At 43.6% G+C, this 25,683-nt stretch overlaps 1 protein-coding gene across 1 annotated transcript; it reads left to right on the top strand.

The window, feature by feature from the left end:
• The first annotated feature begins 2,303 nt into the window (after positions 1 to 2,303).
• chrnb1l (cholinergic receptor, nicotinic, beta 1 (muscle) like) lies at positions 2,304 to 22,107 on the top strand. Its single transcript, XM_061709682.1, has 11 exons — positions 2,304 to 2,588; positions 5,904 to 6,037; positions 6,201 to 6,245; positions 6,513 to 6,622; positions 8,031 to 8,139; positions 8,266 to 8,413; positions 8,849 to 9,034; positions 10,203 to 10,426; positions 10,502 to 10,683; positions 21,145 to 21,283; positions 21,451 to 22,107. Exons 1-11 carry the CDS (start codon positions 2,504 to 2,506, stop codon positions 21,589 to 21,591), a joined length of 1,503 nt encoding a protein of 500 aa, XP_061565666.1. The 5' UTR covers positions 2,304 to 2,503; the 3' UTR covers positions 21,592 to 22,107.
• The last annotated feature ends 3,576 nt before the right edge of the window (positions 22,108 to 25,683 follow it).

Below are 25,683 nucleotides of genomic sequence, written 5' to 3'. Positions count from 1 at the left end.
CATTAAATTCATAAAAAGCAACATGAACAATCCAAATAGCAGTATAGTCTCAGGTTCACTTCGTGGGCTCCAACCTTCCCGCACCATTTCTATGACAGCGGCATCTATCCCCAGTTTTATACATAATTGGATGTTTCTCGCCTCAGGAAAAGAGTGTTTTTTTCTGATGAAACCCTGCAATACTACTCCATAACAAAAAAAAGTCACCTTACCGTTTCTAACACAACAAGTTTGGTAGTTTGAAACTTTATCCTGGAGGTCCTTAGATCCCAGCATGTGAGGGGAAAAGTTATTTTTAGTTCCCTTACTTTAATTGTGTATTATCTTCACCTAATGTCAGATCTGTGGAAATGATATTAACCCTATGTCAGCTGGAATACTGAGACTGATTAATTATGGAAAAGAACAAACACATTTCTCATCTCGGGGGATATAGAGCCACTATGGCCAGCCATACCCATTCACTTTGTGAAAGTTTCATTTGTAAAATGGGTCTGGTACTGTTCCCATTCACATCCATCTCCACCCACACCGAATGTACTGTGCAAAGGGCCAGGGACGGGGTTTAAGCAGTGACACCATACGGGAACATCCAAGAGCCACTATTCATAATAGCAAAGGTGGCTGCAGGATTGGTGGAACACCAGGATCACCAAGTTTTTACTGCAAGACCAACAACAGTGTTTCTACTCTGCTGCGCACCATTTTAGACGTCTTTTGTCGCTCTGCCCACATCTCATGCTTCATTCTCTGGATGGTTGTCTGCCTCTCCGTTGGTGTCCAGAGGCAAATTCTTCTGCATCCATTGGTACTGCACCCCTGCACCCCTGGAAACCAAAGTCAAATCCAGAGGAGCCAGATGATTTCTTCATATTGAAAAAAAAACTGTATTAGGGGGATGGCAACGAGTCTGCATTTACTGTCCCCAAATCAGATAATTATTTGAATGTTATTGTTGCTGAAACTGTCTCTTTTTTTACACGGTACTGCTGACTTGAAAATAAAATTTCCACAAATGGAGGTTTTAAATTGTTGAATTTATTTCCAGGATGCTTTTTCTGGAGATGTTGAACTGCTTCTGCAACTCAGAATTGAGAATTTGATACACTGCAAAAACAGCCCCTCTAGAAATAAGTACACTATTCCATAAATCGAGTCAAAATTGTCTTCTTTTAATCAAAAATATATTTGCCAATCTTTTTGACTAGAATTCTTAAAAGAATTTTCTTAAAGAAAACTTTTGTTACTTCGTTAGGAATTAGTTTTTGCAGTGTAATGGCTAATATGTCTATCCAGCTGTAAAAGTTAAATTTGAAGCTGATTTCCTTGATAGCAAAATATGAATGAATCAACGTTGAAATATGGTTAGGCAGAAACATTGATCCATGTTGAAGCCAGGTCCTTTTTACAAACAGAATATGTGGATTCAACAACTGGGTTAAGCTTTTATTTTGTTCTTACTGAATAAGATCAAATGCAGATTTAAAGCAGCACTAAAACCTCTCGTTTTTGCAGCCCTCAGACGTGGAGGTTTAATCATTTTTATGACATTGTACAAGATTTACTTGTTTGGTCTCTTTTCTCCATCATTCTTGGCTTCTTGTTGAGTCTTTTCGTCACCTCTACTACAATGTCAACCATAGCTCAATTGTTTTTTTTAAATATCGGACATAGTGTTGTAAAGTAAATAACAAGAACAGGAGACCGAAGTTACTTTTAGCTGTCACTGGAAACAAGAGATCATGAGTTAGATAACACTTCCTGAAAGTAATGAATCATTCCCTCAGATGAAGTAACCTGTAAAATAAGTCATTTGTGGATGCAAGGGCCTGCTTGGGTTCAGCACAATACAAAGGAAATGATTCAGAGTATCCCCAGAGGTGGTTTGGGAATTAAAGATAGAGGGGGTGAAAGCGGTAGAGGAGATTTGATTTAATAGGGAAGGGGAATAGTACGAGTCAAATGAGCAAGCGACGTCATCTGTAATCCTCTCCAGCTCGGAACTGCCACCAATCATCCTCTGTTCTTGGAGAAAGAAATCGGCTCCACCTCAACAAAAATATCTCCATTGTCATAGCCCAGACCCAATTCTTTTCCCACATCCCACCCCCTGCACCTCCTCACCGTCTCACCCACCACTCCCACAGCGCTAACCTCAGACTGGTGAGCACCAACAGGTGCCCTCACCGCAGGCCTCCCAGTACAGGCACATACCAGCCTCTTGTGACTCCCAGCACGCGCACCCAATCAGGCCGCCGTGTCACCCATGGAGCCACGGCCACAAAAGAGACGAAGGGGCGGGAGGCAGACGCCCTAGCTGAGCAGAGCAGAGCCTGCTAGCAGCTATGCAGATGGAGGTGTGAATGTGTTTGACTGAGCTCCAAAAGGTGCGTGTTTGAGCTTCAGGGGAGATTCATCCGTATGGTCCTACGAGAAGCCGTGGAGGGGAAGTGATCGACTTTGTTGGAGAGTCGGGCCTTTCGTCGACACAGGAAACGATGTCATGGCGGCCATGGTGGGACAAATGAGGATAAATGTGAGGAACACATTTTTCATCATGTGCAGCTCCCTTTTTCTCCCTTTTATTGGTAAGGACATGGTTAGAAATGTTTGTTTGCATGAATCAGAGATCAACTACTGCGATATGACTTCAGATTTTCTATTTCGTGAATCCTTTAATTACTTCTAAAATGAATCAATCTGGCTTTAAGTTTTTTTAAACATTAAGAAAGCAGCTATAAACTATTTTTACTTTTTTATTTATTTTCAAAAAGGAAACTTTGACCGCCTTTTTGAATTTGACTTTTGACCCCAAATCAGACTTGGTGAAAACAAACGGTTGCCTCTTGCTCGCCGGGGACCTGTGGGGCTGTGCCCCCGTTCCCTCAGCTGTCCCAACACTATTATTATTTCCTGACATGCTGCTCAGAGGTGAATCCTTTTCCACCTTCAGTCACAGAAACCACAGCAGTTTTCGCAAGTCTGACAGCTATGAGTTTAGGAACTAACCAGCACCTTGCACCTAGCAGTCTTTCAATTTTGAGTTTTTAATGACCGGTATCCAGAGAACCAAAAGTTCAACGTTCTGACAATACGATTAGAAATAAACGAAACTGGTGTAAAACCCAAGTGACAACAGTGAAGTTCATATCGTTTGTGCTTTTAAAGATGTGTTTTTCATAAAGAGTTAAAAAACCAAACAGAGTTGTCCCCTTCTGTCTCCTCTGGAACATTTAATGATCCATATTAACACATCATTGTTTGTTAATCAGAATCTATTTTGGTCCCTGATGGTGCTGGAGTCCCAGGCATCCCTTTGATCCAATTCCCTTGCTGCATATCAATAACATTAGCTCAGTCACCTTTATTGCTCATCGCACATCACCGTACAACACTTGCCCGGCTCGCTGCTTCCTCCGTCTGTCCTGTCTGGCCTTCTCTCTGTCCTGCAGATATTTGGTTGCATATGCGGACTGAGGTGCTCGTCAATAAATAACAGAGCATGTCTGTGGAGAGGTTTGTCATCGTGCAGCACTGTGGGGGAAGTATAACGCCAAAGACCCAATTGTAATAAAAGTGAAAGTACCACATTACGATTAGGGAAAGTTCCATGCTATGAATTAATTGGAATTATACTTTTTTCAGGGTTGATTTGCTGATTTGTACAAACGTTAATTTCCATTTTGCTGCAAATATGTTCTGAGTTTACAGTCCTTCCCATCTAATAATAGATCTGGGGGTCGTTTTGGAATTTTCCTTTATGTGGACCACCGATTACTTTCAAATACTGTTTAATATTGAAACGCAGCATAACTTTGGGTGAAACCATAAACTACAAAAAGAACTGAAGCTCTGTGACATCACTCATAGGTTTTGTCAAGGAGTCTGTCGTAATCCTGGTTAATACAAAGATGGGCAGCTGGTTGGAACATGCCGTTACCTTGCATTCATTCTGATCTAGTCTGTCTATCCCCCTTAATTTCTGAGGTTGCAACTGAAATTATATTTAAAGGGGACCTATTATGAAAAACACGTTTTTTCTTGTTTTAACATATATAAAGTGGTCTCCCCTCACCCTGCCAGCACAGGGGGGACAAAATACCATGAATTTCTGCAAGCTCTCTGACCCCCGCCGGACAGAGTCCCCCAGTGTCACGTGGTTTTTTTGAGCCGATTAGAATCTGCTCCCGTCGTTACGTAACGACAGGAGCAGATTTCCATAGGTTCAGCCTCCGCTGCTGAAACCACGCCCACAACCAGCTCTCTCCCCGGCTGGAGCGGCGCTTCCTTCAGCCAGTCGGACGCTGCGCCGCGGCGGAGCGGATCCGGGTTAAATCATCCAGGTTCCCGGGTGGTTTGGGAGCTGGGTCCTCGGGGGTCTGTCCCAGGCTGGACCAGCTTCACCCTCCGAGATTTTCAGGCAAATCTGTCGGTTTGATCCCCGGTAACGGGCGATGCGCCGCGGATGCGCTCCGGAGCTGATCTGTGCGCCCGTCGTGCGGTTGCGGCGCCCGTCGCGCAGCATCCGCCGGGCAGATCCGGCTGAAATTCCGCTGGTCGGTCCCCGGGAGTCCCTGCTACCAGTCCAGGCCGGTTCCTGCGGTCCCGGCCGGTCGGAACCGGTCAGATTCCCCGGTTAAAGCCGCGGTGATGCGCGCTGCTGGAGCAGCGCTGCTCCCGGGTGCCCGGCGTGGCTCCGAGGCCAGCGTTCAGCATCCGCCGGGTAGATCCGGCTTAAATAGTTCATAAATGTTATTTATATACAACTCATATTTTATTTTTTTAACAATAAAGTTTCCATTTGTGAAAATTCAGTGTTGTGATAATTTACAGGCTCGGGCTGCTCTGGCGGAGCGAGGTTTATCCTCCTCCCCTGCTACACGTCATTCAGGGAGCCAATCAGCACAGAGCCTCATTATCATACCCCCCCCTTCCCTTAGAATGGAGCACAGAAAAAGGGGTTACAAGCGGTAAAACTAGTGACAGGGCCCACAGGCTGGATTTCTGATTTATGTAGAAAAAACAAGCTTTAGATTGTTTTTAAGACATTCAAGGCCTGTTTAAAATATACATTAAATGCCATAATAGGTCACCTTTAAATCGAGTTCTACCAGAACTGAAACAAGAACTGAGTTCTGGCTGAGCTCCACTGGGACCCTTGGCTAGCACATCCTCAACTAACTGACCACAGCCAAGGGGGGCACTCGGAGGGATCAGAACTTGGTCTGGGTGGAGTTCTGTGTAAAGGTAGCTGTTGGTTAGTGGTGCAGTTAGTTAACATTCCAACGGAAGGTGACTCAGCTGGTGCTGTTTTAGTTCCTGCACCCGACATACTGTCCGACTGGATGTCCTCCAGTTAGCTCCGGCTATAGCTTTCAGCCAGGGACCAAGGCAGCAGTTTCTGGCTGCTTAGCTAAACTCTTGTAGTTAGAGAGGACCCAAATGCAAGACATTATGAGGCAGTAGGAGGAACAATCAAAGTCCTGAATTAAACAAAAAGCAACTGCAGTCTGTTAGTTAAAAGCAGAAAAAATCCATATAGACTTTAAAAATAGAATAATGTCCTGCTAGGCCTTAATCATGGCCCAAAAGTCAAGTTCTCCAAAAATGCTTTGGAGTTGGAGTAACCCTAACCCATCATAGGCTGCAATGCAGGTATTACTTTAGAAAATACATGAAAAAAATGAAAATAATACACCTCATAATACATACAGTATGACTCCTATATAAAGACCTGATGAGGAGCAACCACACCAGACGTTTTTGTTTATACCAGACATCTGGCATACTTTAAGGTATTATGTCAAGCGGGCGTTTCTTTGATAAGATTATCACAGCTCTGCTCACAAGCTTTTTATCGTGTTTGTGTCACCGTGTCTGGCTTACTTTGCTTCGGTCATCAGGAGCTTCAGAGACGGAGCGACGGCTACACAAAAAGTTATTCGAGAAATACAACCTAAAAGTCCGACCAGCTGATCACTGGGAGGAGAAGGTGATGGTGCGGGTGGGGATGACCCTCTCCCAGCTCATCAGCTTGGTAAATATAACCTGTATCAAGGTAGAATTGTGAATAAAATGTGATCTGGTTTCTATAAGGGCATAAAATCTTCCAGACCACAGAAGGTTTGGAAATACCATTACACAAGATGTAATACCACTAACATCATATTCTCTCTATTCGTCTTCCTGTACTGCTACAGAATGTGAAGAATGGCGAGATGACGACCAACGTGTACATGAATCTGGTACGAAACATTCATCTTCATCATTGAGCCTCGCTGTGACTCCTGTCAAACCTGCTATGTCACTCCGGCCTTAAATGGAGCCGTCAGTTTTTATAACCACAGCTTTTGTCCTGGCATACCCGTTTGTGACATCTATGTATGAGTGTACGTCCACTTCAGAGGGATTAAAAGGCTTGTGAAAGGCAGGAGGAGCTCAGTGTGCTCTATTTTTGTTTAATTTCTGCCCGTTTCCTCCAAATGTGCTGTTTTAACCTCCTTTAATTCCAGCAATGGACAGACTCCAGGTTGACCTGGGACCCTGCAGAATATGACAACATCGAAGTGTTGAGGATTCCTCCCAACAAAGTGTGGCGACCCGACATCTACCTCATAAACAAGTGAGTGTGTAGCACTCATCTCATATAGGATAAGATCTGTCCTGCAAGTTTACATGAAAATGCACGTTTGTGAATCGGCTGGAATGAGTATTGAACACCTATACCCCTTTTCCACCAAACCGGTTCCAGGGCTGGTTCTGGACCAGTGCTGAGTCTGGAACCGGGCTTTCTGTTCCTACTGACAAAGAACTGGCTCTGGGCCAGAAGAACCGGTTCCAAGGTAAAACCAACTCTTTGCTGGGCTAAAGGAAAGAACTGCTTACGTAAGCGGAGGGGGCAGAGTTTTTAAGACCAACGGCAATAGCAAGACTGCAACATTTTCAAATTAGCAACAAATTAATCTGGATGCAGCAAAGCAGCAGTGGTCTGAGGAGGAGACAACCTGTCGTTTAGAGATGTGTCCACGGAGTTGCTACGTGGACCAAGTCCGTATTAGAGCAAATACGTTATTGTTGTTTCAATTTTCTTGCCAATGCAAATGCAGTGACGTAACTGACATAATGACGTGGCTCCCTTTAGCACCCGAGCTATGGAAAAACAAACTGGTTCTTGTGAACCAGCACTGGCCCATAACCAGCCCTGGAACCAGTTTGGTGGAAAAGGGGTACTAGAAGTGTTGAATATCTGTCTCGCTAAAGTGATCCCATCAGATTTAGCTTTGTTTGTGTTTAATGCTAATGTGTGAATGTTAGCATATATTTTCTGAACTTCCAGGGTTCATACTAACTCTTCCCTAATCCAAAAATGAACAAATTGGCTTAAAGAACAAGCCTGGGAACTGGTTGGAACATGTTCGCTTAACCTCAGTCCCCACAACTTTGCTATTCTACCTTGGCTTAGCTCGTGCTAAGCTATGATGCTAAATATCATTACATTACATTCATCCTGATCCAGTCTGTCTAGCCATAATCGTTTTTTATGTTACTACCAAAACAACAATAGAGAGAAGTATTGCTGAGCTCACTGGGGTCCATCACCCTCAGCTAGCCAACGCTCTGCCTGACCGAGACCAGAGGGTCCCCAGAGATCGCTCAGAACTCGGTTTTTCGTGGCTGTTCCAGCTACTGCAAAAGCTAGCATTTGATGTGCTAACTGGAAATCAGGATTGTAACTGCACACAGATTGACAAAAGACCAAGTTCAGTTCCCTTTTAGTATTTTAAAATGTATAGTTGGTATTATATTAAGGCCCAAAATTTTTATCTTTCTGTTATTTAAATCTGGGTTCAGTGAGCGTAAAAGACCAAAAACAAATTCCCTGTCTGGCATGTTCATAGTTGGTCAATAAAGCTTATTCTATTCTATTCTATTCTATTCGTGTGTGCCTCTATATTTACCGTGCTAGCGTGTCTCTGTATGAAGATTTCCTGTATTGTGATCTGAATATTTGTCTTTCTTTCCTCCAACAGTAATGACGGGCAGTTTGACGTGGCTCTCTATGTCAATGTCTTGGTTTACAACGATGGGACAATCCAGTGGTTGCCGCCAGCCATCTACCGCAGTTCCTGCTCCATAGATGTACTGTATCGTCTCACACCTTTCAGTTATTTATTCCTATAAGTGATGGTGCATGTTGGAGAAAGAAAAAAATAGTTTTCTTTGGTGTTTTAAATGTGAATTGTGCTTCCATCCAACACTTCATAGGTGGCCTACTTTCCATTTGACTGGCAAAACTGCAGCATGGTTTTCCGCTCGTACAACTACGATGCCTCCGAGGTTGACCTGCAGTACTTTTTGGACGATGATGGCAATGAGATCCACGAGATTGTCATAGACGAGAATGCTTTCACTGGTTTGTGCATCCTAAACCTTATATTTTCGCTTTTTGCCACCCAAAGGAGAAAGAGTAAAAAAAAGTCTGTGATCTAGTAATTCTTACCTTTTTAGTTCCTTCCAGACGGCAGGAATCCAAGATATTTCATGCATTTCCTCAATCAACTTCCTTTCGGTTGTTAATATAGATCAATTGCTGCATTGCAAGGCTGCAACAAAGTCCTAACATTGCTTAAAAAGGTGCTACACCCTCTCCAGAGCACCTTAAAGATGCTCTGGAACTATGAACACCAATTGACATCTGTGGTTAATACTTTCAACAAATAAATAAAAGTCAAAGTTAAGGACTTTTTTTATTTAGGGTTGTAGCGTCTCTTGAGCTCTGTTGATGCTTTTAATCTCTTGCATATGATAGTCCTAAACTACTTCATGTTTGACATTTCCTCTTCCACAGAGAATGGTGAATGGGCCATCTGTCATAAACCTTCGAGAAAGAATGTCAAGGATGACCTGTATGAGGATATCACATTTTATCTCATCATAGAGAGGAAGCCTCTCTTCTACATCATCAACATCATCATGCCCTGTATCCTCACCAGCGTCTTGGCTATATTTGTCTTCTATCTGCCTCCTGGAGCAGGTCAGCACTTTAACAGGGCTTTGCTGAGGGCTTTGACGTCACTGCAAAAGAACAAATATAGGAAGTGAGACGCTGTACGACGTCACAAGAAGAAGCATGTATCTCTTACTAGATATTTCATGTGTCAGGGAGATTTTTAACGCAGTTTGATATCCTGTGGATTGAAGGAAAGTAGGAGAGCAGATAAATCTGTTTTGTCAGTCTGGCCATGTGTGGTAACACTTAAGAGTGACATTTAAAGGGAAAGTTCAGTTTTTTACAACCTGGACCTTATTTCTGGCATTTTTTATGGTCGTATACTCACCCAGAAAAGTTTGGTGTCATTTGGAGTCCTTCAGAAGATATTAGGAGTTTTGTGCAAGCCGCTTATCCATATAATGGTAGCGAATGGGGGCACAGCGGGACACAGACGATGCAGCGTCTAAATAACACATTATTGCCACGAAACTCGTTCATTTCTTTTATGAATCACTACATCTGCTTCTGGGCATCTTCCCAGACCTGTTGTCTACATCCGGGGCTGTGTTTGTAACAAGGAAATCAGTTTGTAAACAAGACCTCTGACCTGCATGACATCATCTCTGTGCGCGCATCCCGGACAGACAAAACGGTAGAAAACGGTACAAAACGGTAAGGACGTCCATCATATTCAAAGTCGTCGTCCACAACCTCAGAATTTGACAAATATTCAGACATGTTTCAAATAACTAACAGTAAACTAACAGTAGCGAACTCCAGCTTCACACAGAGCTGTGTCTGGGAGTTTCGCAGCAATAATGTGTTATTTAGACGCTGCATCGTCTGTGTCCCGCTGTGCCCCGTTCACTACCATTATATGGAGAAGCGGCTCGCACAAAACTCCTAATATCTTCCGAAGGACTCCAAATGACACCAAACTTTTCTGGGTGAGTATACCACCATAAAAAATGCCAGAAATAAGATCCAGGTTGTAAAAAACAGAACTTTCCCTTTAAGCTGGCATTGCAGAAAATGTATTTAAAAAAATAGATATAGAGGAAGGAGCAGGGTTGATGGACGAGTATAAACTTACCTCTCAGGTAAATTCAACTATGAAGCATGTTTTATGCACATCATATACATGCAGTCAAGTCTAAGTCTACAGAATAATGCTTTCTGTCTTACTGTGTTAAACATTCTGTTTTTGCAGGAGAGAAGATGACTCTTTCCATATCCGTCCTCATCACTCTCACTGTCTTCATGCTGCTACTGGCTGACAAAGTCCCAGAGACGTCACTCGCAATACCAATCATCGTCAACTACGTCATGTTCACCATGATCCTGGTCACCTTTTCAGTCATTCTGAGTGTGGTCGTGCTCAACTTGCACCACCGAACGCCCAGTACGCACATCATGCCAAACTGGGTTCGAAAAGTACGGAGCATCAATTTAAATAATTCCAATACATTCGTGAAAGCCGAGTTTGTTCGATTCAGTTTGAATTTTCAGATGTTCATTCACATCCTGCCCAAATATATCGGCATGATGAGACCAATCCCAGAGGAACCTCTGCTGGAGGAAGAGTCCTCCGAGGACAGCACCCCCAGCCAGGGTTTCAATGGGCGACAGCCTGGAGGAGAGTATTTCTTTCGGAAGATCAACCCTGATCTTGTATTGCCCTGGAGAGGAAGGTAAGGAAACCCCCCAGAGACACAACTACAAGAATTTTATACCCAAACAGCAAAAAGGAAGTTTGGTGAAAATATAAACCATGCCTCCAGTTCTCTTTGGCTCACCACATTTGAGTTTGGTCATAAAATTGACTGAGTGTGGTTGCTAAATGTTATAACCTCCAGATGTGGCCCCAGTCTGCAATGTCTTTGGGCCAGCAAAGGGTCAGTAAAGTGTTGGTAGTAACCATGCACCAACCATCTAACCCAGTAACGGAGCCAGGGGGGGGGCGAGGGGGCGGTCGCCACCGGGCCCACAAGGTCATGGGGCCCAATAATAGGGCCCCGTTTTGTGTGATACGTTCATCTATAATCGTAAATTGTAGGCTATAATAACGAGAAAATGTGCATTGTGCGGCCAGTGTAGGCTAATTCTTACTTTACAACTGTCCTGAACGCATCAGGGCTGTGAGCCAACGCTGATTGGCTGTAACAGTTACAGCCAATTTGCCGACTCGGCAAGTTTGCTGCCATGAAGGAGATGAGCGCTAAACTTTAAAAGAGGACTAAGCATGTACAAAGTTTTGAATGTTACCCTGTTTTCCACGTTACCTGAATTATTTTGTTCGGGCCAAGGGTTATGGAAGAGTCAACTGCCATTGGTGAGTCAGTGTAACCTTCATAAATAATTTCTCTACACCGTGTGTCTGCGTATGTGTCTGTGTGTGTAACTTGGGTGAATTGTGGTGTGCTTGTGTCTTTCTGTGTGTGTTATGTTTCTGTATTGTTTTTATGTAAAGCACTTTGTGCTGCATTCTATGCATGAAAGGTGCTCTATAAATAAAGTTTGATTTGATTGATTTGATCAGAAGGTTGTGGTAGCTTTGACCACCTGCCTATTTGAATGAGCTTTGTGTTGTTGTCAACTAGACCGCCGAGTCTATTCTCTATGATAGAGCTCAGAAATGATGTTATAGACCGCTGTGTCTATATCTATCTAAATAGATTGTGTACTTTTAGACCAGTTATGTTGTTTTTTTTTGTATTTAAGCTGTATCAAAGATGGAACTGAGTCAGTCCGTGACTATCTGAGTTTTCAGCGCCATGTGATTGGCAACTGTCAGGCCTGTGTGTGTGTGTGTGTGTTCTTCTGAACAAGTTTGTGACTTTACTCTGCTTTCTGCAGCATAGGCCTTTAGGCTTGCTTGGCTTTATACAATGGAGAATGCTCCGCCCCCTCTGTACTGAGACCCACGCTCCGCCACTGATCTAACCTCTGGGTTAACTAAGATTGTTGATCGTAAGACTTGCTGCCAGAGTCTGGCTGCAATAGTGAGTCAATTTCCATTGAGTCACATGTTAAAATGATCTTTTGATTAGTTTAGCTGATAGCACGGTGGAAGGTGCGGCTGTCCACATAGCTTTATCCAAAGCGGACATTTTTTACTTTTACAAGCGCTTAACCATTTTAAGATAAATAAATAAACGCTTTTGTGGTTTTAGCTGCAGGTTGGAGGCTGCTGCCAAGCTGGTCTTGTTTTGGCAGTACGGGTCAGATTTCTGCCAGTTTGGGGATAAAAATACGCTGCACCCTCACTACACTCTGTGCAGTGTGTTCCAGAGTGTTGCTTTTACTAAAACAAAGGTTAAAAAAATAATCCAGTGATTTAAATTTCGATACAAGGCAAGTAAAAACTAATCTTTCCTTTGATGTGAATGAGAGAGAGACGACTGTTTTCCCCATGCGGATATTCTGCCCCAGATGTAGCAACGGAGAATTAATTTTGTGATTGGTCAGTCAGGGACCAATCAGAACACTCACAAAGGGTCAATTCAGCTGCCAAACCTGGTTGTTTGTAACAATGCCGCTGGGACATCCCTGCCCTCACATAAACCCTGACCCCAGGCCCTGGTAGGGGACAAACCTAATTACTTCTACACATAATCTACCATCTTACATTATATATGCTACTTTTCGATATCACATGGTAACTAGCATCTATCCTTTCCAAATATCACACACATTAGCCATAAAAGTACCACATTAAGTTGTAATCCTTCAACGATAATCAAAGGAGGAGTGTCAAACCTGACAAACACCCAGCTTTCGTGTACCTTGTGGGATTTGATTCTGTGTTTATTGGTATAACAAGGGCATCAGCAAGTGACAACTCAAAGCGTCAGACACACTCACTGTCAAGCATTGCCACAACACTTGTGTGTCAATGTAGAGTAATTAACTCATAAATGCCAAATATAGCCCCGATCAGGCCCACATGTGCCTGTGATTCTGACTGCTTTATATTTTGAGGGCAACCAAATTCTTATTTAGAAAAAGATAAAACTGCCAGTATTCTTACCTGTGGAAGCTGTTCCTGCTGTTACAACCAGGCAAAAGCTGATTCTATTATTGATCATAAAAGCCAGTGCAGACATGAATCCTCTTTGTAGAGTGTGCCAAAGTGTGAAACTTGCAGCTGATGCCAGACCTGCTATTATAGTACAGTACACAGTGTGCTAGAGTTGGCACAATTACAGCCATCACCATTACAGCTCGGACACTCCTCTTCAAAACAGCAGCATGACAGATAATCTGACAAGAAGGAAAGATTAAGATCATTAGGGGAGAATAAGCAGAAGATCATCCAGCTAAGTTTATTGAAGTCATGTCATTTGACATTGATCATGATGTTTTTTTCTCAGAATCAAACAAACAAGAATTATCTGTTTATTATTGTAGAAAAAAGTCTAAAGGTTGCTTTTCTTTTTGAGGAGCTTATGTTTTGAAATTTTATTTTTGACTTAAAGGGGACATGATCTGCATTTAATATATTTAAAAAAAAAACTGACACATTTCATGAGTTCCTTATGAAATGTCTGAGACACAATTTCAACCAAATACCACATAAAGTACAAAAACAAGCTTTTCTATATAGTTTAAATAGTCATCTGTTCATATGCGTGTTCATAGCAGCTGGTTTAAGCTGGTGGAGTTAGCATCTCTGCTCCTCCTCTCATTTGCAACAAGATGTGAAAATGGACCAAAGGCCGTAAAGACAGGACTAGTCAAAGGAGATGAGAGACGTTTCCATACTGGAATTCATCAAGATGCATATTGAAAAGCAACAGATCTCCTGGATGAATGTCCTTTGGACGGATGAGACAAAACTGAAGCGACAGGTCACATCAGCTCTATGTTTACAGACGAAAAACTGAAGCATTCACGGAGAAGAAACGTGATGCAGTTGCAGGTCATGCGACTTCCAACAGGATAATGACCCAAAACACACAACTTAAATGAAAAACAAAGCTTTTGACCATTCTGAACCAAACTGCTATGAGTCCTGGTCTAAATGCTAGTGAACATCTTTGGAAAGAGCTGAAACCTGCAGTCTGAAGAGAATAAACCCTTCAAACCTGAGACAGCTGGAGCTGTTTCCTCATGAGTGCATAGATCACCTTCTTGCAATGATTGACTCAAAAGGTTGTGCAAATAAATATTAAGTTGAAACTATTTACAGTGGTTCAGTGTTTTAAAGCTGGGCAACTTTGAATATGTTCTATAAGATGATAGAAAAGTTTATTTCTCCAATTGATTGTTTCATCCCTAATGATCAAAATGTGTCCTTTTGAAATAGTTCCTCCATGAAGGATTTGCTGTCGGTACTGGCATCGTAAACATAACAGCAGTCCCACGATCCCAGCCCAGCTCGAGGAATCTCTCATCCTGTTCCAGAGGCATCAAATTCAGCCTTGGCTAAGCCCCACGCTGCCCTCCACTGTCGCCAGGCACTAAGCCTCTGTTTAGGTTGGGCATTAGGTGGGTAATCCCACAAAAAGGAGGTGGGTGGAGGGTAAAGAATAGACGAGGGTACATGAGCAGAAGTGAAGGCCATCGCTGAATGATTGAGATACTGGAGGCTTTCATTGTTTTAGATGTGGTTAAGTTGGAAATGCAGCAGAAAGAAACAGACTTGTCCCTTAGCTCAAAATGCAATTTTTAAAATTTTTGGATATTGTCGGAACCAGTCGTCTCCATGGGGACCAAAGCCTGGACCCTCTCCCATGACACACTTTCAAGCTTTAACTGTCAGACAGCCTCACATTTGCCTCCAGATCCTGGGTAAGAGAGAAGTTCATGGTCTGCAAGGCACCATCAGCTCCCCACAGCCTTGACACTGGGTATGTGGTAATTCTGCTAAAATGCCTAAAACATGTTTGTTTTTTTCAACTTATATACTTCTGGACTTTAAGAACACACAAACCCACTTTAGTCTCATCTGTCCATGGGACTCCGGAGGTCCTGTGGTTTATTCAGATGCAGTTATGTGGACCTCAGTCCATGTTCTCCTGGTAACGCATCCATACAATCTGTACTTGTTCAGACTTCAGACAGTGCGGTTACTTGCACATCTAAATCAAGCTATTGGCAACAATCTAGCTATGGATTGAACTGGAGTTTCCCAGAAATCCAAGTTTACATGCACGTGAAGACAATCGATTATTGAGTGAGGTGCGTTCGACTCCGCAACGCTAGGTAGCGCCACACGCACTTTTGTGTTGGTGTTCTTCCAGTTCCTTCTTTGTTGTTCTTCTTCTTCTCCTACTGTGGTTATAATCTGGCTTTCGCTGTGTCGTCACGTCCAGGAGGGAGGGTCCCGGGGCAGTCCGTAGCTCGGCTAAATTTGGGTTGTTATACATGCCAGAATAACTCAGATTAGGACGCATTATCCGGGACTAAAAGATGGATCTCAAGAGCTTCAGTTTGGTTCGACTACAGCCTGGCTAAGATGTATACATGGGTTTTAAAACTTCGATATCGGTCAGATTAAGGCAACAATTCCACTTTCTGTTGCATGTAAATATACTGATTCACTTTTACATGTGACATGTTCAGTGAAGACTGTTTGATCTCAGATTAAATTCCTTGTTTTACATCTCTGAGTATTGCCTTGGGGAAAAATTTGCCTTGGGGAAAATTTGTTGCGACTTCAAATAGTAGATATACAAGTCAATGAAGGACCCTCTTCAGCAGCTGGATGGCTGCAAGGCTCCATGAATCCCTGGTATGCTGTTGGTCTGCTGTACGTATATCCTTGCATACTGTTTTGTATTTATCCGCGGCCTAAACAACCACAGACGTTACCGCCACAAGCTGGGTCACGTATGTTTTCCCACGTGTTGTTGTCATGTGGCCGTTCGAAGACGCCGGCAGCTTGCACTGCCCCTCTGACACCTTTTGTCTTCATGGTACCAAGGTCTCTGCACGTTGTTAACACCATACACACTATGCAACCTTACACTACAAATGTGACGAGCTAAGAGATGGCCTCAGTGGTGAACACGATGTGCATCGAAAATAAAAACTGGTTCAATAAGCAAGTGGTTAGAATATGGCTTGACTGAAATCTGTTACATGTTCAGTTGCTTCTCATGTAGATGGAGGTTAGACGTGTTGTAGGTGAAGGTGGGAGGCAAGTGCAGACACGGTGCTGGTTGAGATAAAATATTGAGGGAGATGGAGTGTAAAAGGAGAAAGAAGGCTTGCCTGAGCAAAGGACGGGGAAGGAGTGGAGGTCTGGCAGGTGAAGGAATGGTATCCGATGAAATAGGTACTCCAATAGACGGATAGGGAAGACGGATGGGATGAAGAACAAAAGAAGAAAGTTACTTGGTAAGTAAAAATTTGTTTCCAAACTACTGAGACGAGTTCAGGAGCCTGAGAGTCTACCCCAGTGGGAAAACAACAATCTGGCACGTGCCAGGAGATCCCTCGAGGCAAATGATGCTGAACAGGTGTGGATGGCTTGTCAGCCCACAACGACATGTGTTCCTGGTATTAAACATGAGATGCTACATAGGTCACTTGTAGCCAAAGCGATTCTGATTTAACTGGGTATGATGTTCTACAATTACTCATTTTATATAATGTGATGCAATTAAATGGTTCCATTGTGTCCAATTCAATGTTCTGGAGAAGCTTTTAAAACATTGTTAAATACAAAGATTTGTTTTTTAATAGTGTATTTATTGTCTGTTACCAAAGTTCAGCAAAATCCTACCAACTATGCGGCATGCTTATCATTCGATGAAATACAGACGTTGTGATGTCACAGCCAGGACTAATGGATGTAACGTTGTAGCACTGCTGTTGATGTGTGAAGGGTTTTCAGGGTCGCTCGCCGTTTCTGGGCCGTTCTGCTGACTCATTGTGAACAATTTGATTATAAATTCAAATGTGTTCAAATCTGCACATGGCCCAGTTTAGGCTTGGTACCAACATCCGTCTTGAGGGATCCAATCACACGACAGTCAGGAAAAAGAGCAAACGCACGCAGGAGGCATTTGAGAACACATTAAGATCACTCAAACCACATTTAGAAGCTCTCGGGGGCCACATGTGACCACTTTCTTTTAGTAGCGTAAGCACAATGCATTCTGGGCCACACTAAAGGAATAACAAGCAGGAGCCAATAACAACTTAACATTCACTTCTTTTTTTATCCTGTTTCTTCTCTTTTTTTCCTTATTTTTCTTTCTTCAATCAGACATGGTTTAGTACATTACTGCTTCCTGTAGGTAAAGAATAGCTCGTTTGGTCTTTGCAGGTGGAAATCATGCCTTTATCTATTTACAAACGGGTAGGGGAATAAATTACGATGGCAGGTTGACCAGGTGGGACAAGACGGTCTTAGAGCTGTCGACTTGTGACCGGGTCACGAATGATGGATTTCTAAAACCAGGTCTAAACACGGCCCAATAGTGTAGAAGTTAAGATACTGATAACAGCAGGATGCAATTACTGATAATACATTATAATAGTAAATATTAATAGACTATCCTCATATCTATCGCCGCTATCATCATCTGGTTAGCAAAAGACACAAAGGGACACATTCTTGCTGAATGATAAATGAGAATGCATGTTGTAAATATGTCAGACCCGAGTCTGGCTGCATTGTTTTAGCTGTGAATATCCGCTGGATGTGATGAGAATGTTGTCAACGAGACAGTTGTCGATATGTTTGCTCTTTGAAACAGCTGCGTGGGCACAGGAATGTGGAGGTCGACCATCACAGCAACGTTGACCCGGCGTTGTGTCAATGTCAGATGCTGTCAAGGGTGTGTGCCTGTCACACGGCGCTCAGAGAAACTGCAGGAATGTGTCGGTGCGTCTGGATAGATGAAGTGACCTAAGGCATCTTTGAGCCTCCCGAACCTGCCTACAAAAAAAACACTTTTTTCACAACTCGTCAATGTAGAAACACGGATCAAAAGGCATTTCACCGTTTCCTTTTGACCTGAATGGTGAAGAGAGCTGCAGATTTCCTGCTGGAAGTCTTCAGATGAGAGGAAGTTGATCCTCTTTGCACCTTTATAAATAAAATTTGAGCAGGATTTCCTTGGAAGTTCAAAATGTTCCGTTTTTTAATTTGACAGTATGTCAACAGTTTTTTGTTTGTTTTAAAGATATTTTGGCACTAGTGGCCTTTATTTAAATTAGGTGGACAGGAAATGGGTATAGATAGAGAGGAGAAGGGATGTGAACCTGCGCTGCCTGCACGAGGGCGATGGCCCGCTCCACCCACTGAGCCCCATGTTGACAGTTTCTGCCCGAGAAAGAAATGTTGGAGCGATCTTTGCCAAAATGTGACATTTCATGGGGAGCTACCGTCTCTTTGTGATTGCTAAATGTTTCGGCCCATTCAGATGCATTGTTTGACTTCATGTCACCATGGAAACCACTACAGCAGCCTTTGTGTTATATTCTCCATCCTATATCCATACATTTCAAACTTTTGAGCAAGAAGCAGGAGAACTGGGATGCTCAATCCCACTGCACTTTATTCAATTCCTTTCACTTGTAAAGCGCTTTCCGGAGACCAAGAGCATGACCCCCGAGCAATTACTAAATAATAACAGCAGGTAAATAGGGATAAAAAACTTTGAGCCAAATAGTGACAAGAAAAAGTCCTTGTTAAGGGGGAAGTCTAGTTGTTATCCTGCATTTGGGTCTTGTTCTCAGCTGAAAAGATGTGAATGTGTCAGAATTGGTGCTAAGATAAATATAGTTTGTGTAACAGCCCTTGGAATCAGTGATACAGCGTAGAGTTCAACTGGTCCAAAAATGTTTTATTCCATCGTGGAGCACCGTGAAACTAAAAACATAAAATATCAACAGTTACACACTTAAAGGTGACCTATTATGGCATTTAATGTATATTTTAAACAGGCCTTGAATGTCTTTAAAACAATCTAAAGCTTGTTTTTTCTACATAAATCATAAATCCAGCCTGTGGGCCCTGTCACTAGTTTTACCGCTTCTAACCTCTTTTTCTGCGCCTCATTCTAAGGGAAGGGGGGGGTATGATAATGAGGCTCTGTGCTGATTGGCTCCCTGAATGACGTGTAGCAGGGGAGGAGCATAAGCCTCGCTCCGCCAGAGCAGCCCGAGCCTGTAAATTATCACAACACTGAATTTTCACAAATGGAAACTTTATTGTTAAAAAAATAAAATATGAGTTGTATATAAATAACATTTATGCACTATTTAAGCCGGATCTACCCGGCGGATGCTGAACGCTGGCCCGGAGCCACGCCGGGCGCCCGGGAGCAGCGCTGCTGGAGCAGCGCGCATCACCGCGGCTTTAACGGGGGAATCTGACCGGTTCCGACCAGCCGAGACCGCAGGAACCCGCCTGGACTGGTAGCAGGGACTCCCGGGGACCGACCAGCGGAATTTCAGCCGGATCTGCCCGGCGGATGCTGCGCGACGGGCGCTGCAACCCCACGGCCGGCGCACAGATCGGCTCCGGGGCGCATCTGCGGCGCATCGTCGGTTACCGGTGATCAAACCGACAGATTTGCCTGAAAATCTCGGAGGGTGAAGCTGGTCCGACCTGGGACAGACCCCCGAGGACCCAGCTCCCAAACCACCCGGGAACCTGGATGATTTAACCCGGATCCGCTCCGCCGCGGCACCGCGTCCGACTGGCTCGAGTAAGCACCGCTCCAGCGGCGGAGAGAGCTGGTTGTGGGCGTGGTTTCAGCAGCGGAGGCTGAACCTATGGAAATCTGCTCCCGTCGTGACTCACGACGGGAGCAGATTTTAATCGGCTCAAAAAAAACCACGTGACACTGGAGGACTCTGTCCGGCGGGGGTCAGAGAGCTTGCAGAAATTCATGGTATTTTATCTCCCCTGTGCTGGCAGGGTGAGGGGAGACCACTTTATATATGTTAAAACAAGAAAAAACGTGTTTTTCATAATAGGTCCCCTTTAAAATATCTTAAGTTTACGCATTTTACTTTAAAACCCACACTTTATTACACAGTCCCTTAAACCAAACAAAAACACATGCCACTAGTATTTACTGTAAATGCCACACATCTCGCTTCACCCACCAAGGGTGCAAACTTTCCTCATAACGTAGTGAGTACAGACAGATACAGCAACTAAACAGCACTTGAAAGAAAGAAAAACAAACCCACTTCACATAAATGCTTGGTGTATATGACAAAAACAGCGTGGCAAAATAAACCAAAACGTGTTTGCTTCTCTGCTCTCCCTGCTTGCTCTCACTGACTACATTTACATGCAGTCAATAACCCTTTTCTAACCGGAATATTAGCAATAACCCGGTTGCGCACAGGCCATGTAAACACCAATAGCCCCTTTGAATAACCGGAATTTGCTCATATTCCGGTTTTTAAAAACCTGAAAATGACCCCTGGGTTACTCCTTTTCTAACCCGAATATTTGGTCATGTAAACGCGTAACGGAATATCCTCATCAAAAGGAACAGGAATTTGTTTTCTGCGCATGTTCTTTTGGCAAGGAATCTTGGTCTTTTGAGTCCAGGAAGTTCTTATAAACATTCATTAATGTAATGAAAGATATTAACATTTTGGCATTTGTAGATGGTGGAAAGTACCGGGATAGCGAGATTTACAAAAAGGTGAGCGAAAAGTTGCGCGAAGCAGGATTTGTACGAACGCCAGACCAGATTGAGGAATAGTGTTAAGTACTGATGGTGGGTCAGTACCAGCACCAAAGCGCAAAAGAAGGCGACTTCTACTGGGCTGTCCATTATCCGCCGTGCTGCTGTTATTGTTGTTGTTTTGGATTTGGATAAAGGAAGAAGATGCGGAAAAGACGGGAATTGCGTCATGACATTCTTCGTGCATCGCTGGTTTGATCCAGATATCCCAAATGATCAATTACCATGCAGGGATAACCCTGTTTGCTCACGCATGGAAACAGATTATTCCGAATGTTTGTGGCAACCCAGGTAAAAGGCAATCACAGGTGTGTGGCAATTAGCCGTACTTGTACACACTCCCAGGTATGTGGTAAAACCTGGAACCTGGATCACCATAACATCCAGCTCAGCTGGCCACGAACACTTGTTTTCATATTTATCATGACATTTTTAATTATTGTGGGAAATGAATTTCAGCAATTCTGTCCCTTGTCTCTTCAGAAGTGAGAGCACAGTTCAGCTCCAGCGGCTCCCGGACTCCGACAGCTACTGTCTGATCCTCCCTCCCAACCTGAAGTCGGCCATCGCTGCTGTGACATACATGGCCGAGCAGCTGAGGAGGCAGGACACGGACGACACAGTGAGTGTCAGGCTGCCTGGTATCCTGCTGTCTGCAGGTCCCGAGCACACGGTGTTCCAACATGCCCCGCTGTTGTTCATGTGTCACTGAATTTAGTACAACGCTGACTCAGCGCTTACACAGTGTGTGTTTGTGTGTGTGTGTGTGTGTGTTTGTGTGCTTTCCAGATGACAGGAGACTGGCAGTTCATCGCCTTGGTTGTAGATCGTCTCTTCTTGTGGCTGTTTGTCATCATCACCACCCTGGGAACCCTGGGCATGTTCCTGGATGCCAGTTTCAATTATACACCTGACAACCCCTTCCCATAGAGGACCATGCACCGCACACACACGCACACGCGCACACACACACACACACACACACACACACACACACACACACACACACACACACACACACACACACACACACACACACACACACACACACACACACACACACACACACACACAGCCAGAGCTTGATGTATTGTGTGGTTTTCACTCCACTATGATCACCAGATGTGACTTTCCATGATCAACTATTCCACGTGGCTGCTGTTAGTCTTTCGTCAGGTCAGTGTTACATGAAGTAAAGGATGGCCACATGTCTCCTCAGTGGTTTTGCATTATTTTATGTTTAAACAGTGTATTTATTCTCATGTTTATACGTTGTCTCAGAAAAATGACTGGTGCGCTTTGTAGAAAAAGCTGGACTCTCTGTCTCCCTCTGTGACGTGTAGTAACCGTAGTGCGGGTTTCTGTCCACTGGAGGGCGCTGATGCAAACTAAAAAGACGAGTTGAAAGACAGAAGGAACCCAGATTATTCAACAGCTGTAGAACATTTTTAGGCATCTTCCAACATAAATAAAATCACAATGTTTAAAAAAATAAACAATTACGAAATAAAGTTTTATGATTATTGTCAGTCTGCTGGTTTTTTTGCTTGTTAGATTTATTTGCAATCATTCAGCATTTCTAATATACTGCTTTGTGATGTGTGACATCTGAAATGTGAAGAAAGCCTGTGAGAGCAAAGCACAGAACTCAACCATGCTGACTTCATCTTTTGCTTTGGTGCCATCTTTCCCACTATTTAAAATGTTTGCGAATTAAGTCATGACTTATCCTCTTATTTTATCAATATTTCCTCCATAACACCTTAAAGCATCACAGTATTCAGCATGTTAGTTTCAGATCTAATTTGCATGCACTAGAAAATATAGATATGACTCCTCAATGCAGCCTGGAACATTGTTCCCCCCACTTGCAGTTCCTCGACCAACCACTAGGTGGGGCTAAAGGGGGCTGATCGAAATTGACTCCTATGTCAAAATGTCCACTTTTACACCAGAAATGAACATATTTACTGCCTCGTATAAAATCTACAGGGGATTATTTTTTCATGTAGCTTATCAGGGGAAATTAAATAAAGTCATTGCATTTATTTATTTATTTTTGGATGACATTTGGTGTCAAACATCTAGATGTCACCTTAGCTATTTAGCACTTTTGGTGAACTTGACTTCTTAGCTCCGAATAAATAGCTAACGGAGCATAATCATTCTTATTTCAAAGATATAATGGTTTTTGCGGTTAGCTGGGGCTAACTGGGGTCAGGCAGCTATACGGCCCCGAGAGCTAAAGGAGGAAAAGGCCTTTAAGACACACCAACCCGACGGCCGACCGTCGGCAGAAAAGCAGTCGGACTGAAAATCGGCTCCATTCTACCCGAGTTGGTCCAAAAAATACTCCCCATCACACCAACCTGACGCCGACTGGCGTAATATGTGTCCTTAACTGCAAGTGGCCCCAAAATTAAAGAACAACCGGAGATGAAAAAAACAGAACAAAACCCGCTTTCATCAGTCAGTGTTTTCTTTTCTGATAGAAGTCAAGAATGATCTAAAATACAATGGCTAATAATGAAAAGATAGTACAATCCAAACCGATGCCGTGATAGTGTCATGTAGCGTCTGTGCCGTCGCTGTTTACCATCATCATTTCTGGTTGACTCTGATTGGTGGAGTGCTAGCCCTTGACTAGCGAATCAGATTGTATATAGTGGCCGACAGCGAGTGGCCGATTCTACATGTCGAACGCCGACAGACAACTGCATGGGACACACCAACCCAACTCGAGTCACACACCTCGCCTGACTGCCTGATGGCGTCCGACGGTCTTAAGTCAACGAATCTCTAGCGGCAGCCGCCTCCTCCAACCAAGCAGCCTTTCAGATTAGCATCCATGTTTCCAACTTGACAAAGCAGGCCATAAATCAGTATTCAGTCAGCTACCGTTCCCAAATCTCTAACAGAACCTGGGCTCTGCTGATTTCCCAGCCGAGGAACCGGCATAGGGCTGACCTGGTGGAGCTTGGTCGGGGCTGTGCAAATTTGTTTGCAATGCGAAATGACTAGAATAAAGACATGCAATGAAATTAGAAAGAGAATAACACACAAGCATACTCTTAAATCCAAAATGTGACCTAAAACAAAAGGAAAGAATTTGCAGAAGCATAAGAAATCCAAACAGAGGGCCACACCGAACAACCAGAGTTTCAATCTAATCTGGGAAATCTGCCCCTTCTCAGACTTGTTGTCACACCTGATTACTTTTTTCTTACATCCCACAATTAGACTGGAGCCCACTGATGTGCATCGTGAAGCCACAGAGTCTGTGATTGTGCTCCCGTTCAAATATGTAAGCGGCCCTGCGTGTCGCTCTCAAAGCTCTCAGGATTGTTTTGGGGAGAAAGAGGGAAAGAACGAGTCCGCTGGACGAAAACATCATCCCCTTGGTCCCGTGGAGAAGGCAGAGGACACGGAGAGGGCAGGCGCCATCCCCCTCATTTGCACACTCGGAGCCTTTCAGAGAAAAGCCGTGGGCCCAGTGTGTTTTATTGCTAATGCCTCAGTGACTTCCAAGGGCACTTTAAGGACCTCGGTCATTGAATTTGCTCTACACTTGCTCACTTCAGACCCACAGGAGGCCTCAGAAACAGGAGGGAGAGCCCCTGAGAGAATGCAGTTAGTGCCCTTCTTCGGGCTGATTTAGCTGTTTTCCTTTTCACCTCCCTCTGAGTGTTGAGCAACGGCTAACCCAGCAAGACGAATGTGTGTTTACGCTTGTTTTTCTTTTTTTAAAGTGAGTAGTAAAAGGGTAAAGAGGACTCAGAGCAGATGAGGAGGGGTGTTCTTCTTTCTTGTGTGTTCTTTGCGATCCAAGAGGATGTCATATAAATCAGGTTTCCAGTAGCAACAGCCCTGGTAGCCCTGATACCGACCCCTGATCTTCTACCTGCTCATCTCCCCCTCTCATTCTGTGTTTTCCCTGAACCTTCCTCTAACTTCACATGTTTTTCTCAACAAACCTTCACTTCGTTTCATCTAATCCTCACAATTTTTAAACCCAAACAACCCTCCTTTGTATCATCAGCTTCTACTTCAAAGAGCAGCAGATTCCTCCCCAGCAACAATGGGGCGTTTGTTGGCCTTGTTAGCCGAAGACTTCAGCCCTTTTTCCAAAGCCTGGGTACAGTTGAGGGGAGAAGGACTTATAGTGAGAGAAGAGGTGGTTGAAAGTGAACTGAAAGGGCAGGAATGTGAGTGATTGAAGGGTCAGTGCAAGGCAGAGGGGGCAGAGGAAGAAAGGAAGCGGATAATGAAGCTGCATGAGCAATCTGGCAAAGCCTCATTACGTCTTGTGTAATCCAGTCGGTAGGTGAGCACATTCCCATTAACCTGGCAGTGGGGATAATGTTCTTCAGGCTTATAGGTTATTACTTCCTCTCCCTTTGCTGTGGAACAATTGTCAGCCTCAGTGTGACCTCTTAAATGGACAATGCTTGGTACTGTATCTTGTTTCTCCACTCCCTGCAGTAGGTGGCCGCCACCGGCACCTTAACTCACTTATGTATTGTCCAGTATTATTAATTGACCCCGGCTGTGATATTATATTGAGTTCATTGTGAAACATACAAGGCATACTGTAAAACCAAAACAAGTGAAAACTTCAGTATTTCATCAAGCTCGCTGAGTTTCATGGGTATTTCTCTGTTTGTCCCATCTATCCCTTGTTTTTGTCCTCCACAAATTCTCAAACCTATTGAAGTTTAAGATTTGAATAGAATGTAGGACATTTTGGTGTTTCAGCTTAATCAATTCAAGTGTTGCACTGTGACCACCTGCACATTGTTGGACCGCTCTTTCTTTCTTCTTACTACTTACTGAATCTCTTACCGTGTATATATTAGTGCTGTCAAGCGATTCAATTTTTTTGCAATTAATTAATTAAGATCTGTAATTAATTGTACTCTTCTTTAATCTCACCTAAAAAATGCTGAGAAAAGCCCTCAATTGAGGTGTTTTCCTTTAAATTCATTACATTATTGTGGCAGACCAAAAGACTGATGTATAACA

Source organism: Cololabis saira, chromosome 20 (genome assembly GCF_033807715.1).
Source record: "Cololabis saira isolate AMF1-May2022 chromosome 20, fColSai1.1, whole genome shotgun sequence".
Classification (NCBI taxonomy): Eukaryota; Metazoa; Chordata; class Actinopteri; order Beloniformes; family Belonidae; genus Cololabis; species Cololabis saira.
The sequence above is the reverse complement of the archived record's forward strand: the minus strand, read 5'-3'. Positions and strand labels throughout refer to the sequence as shown.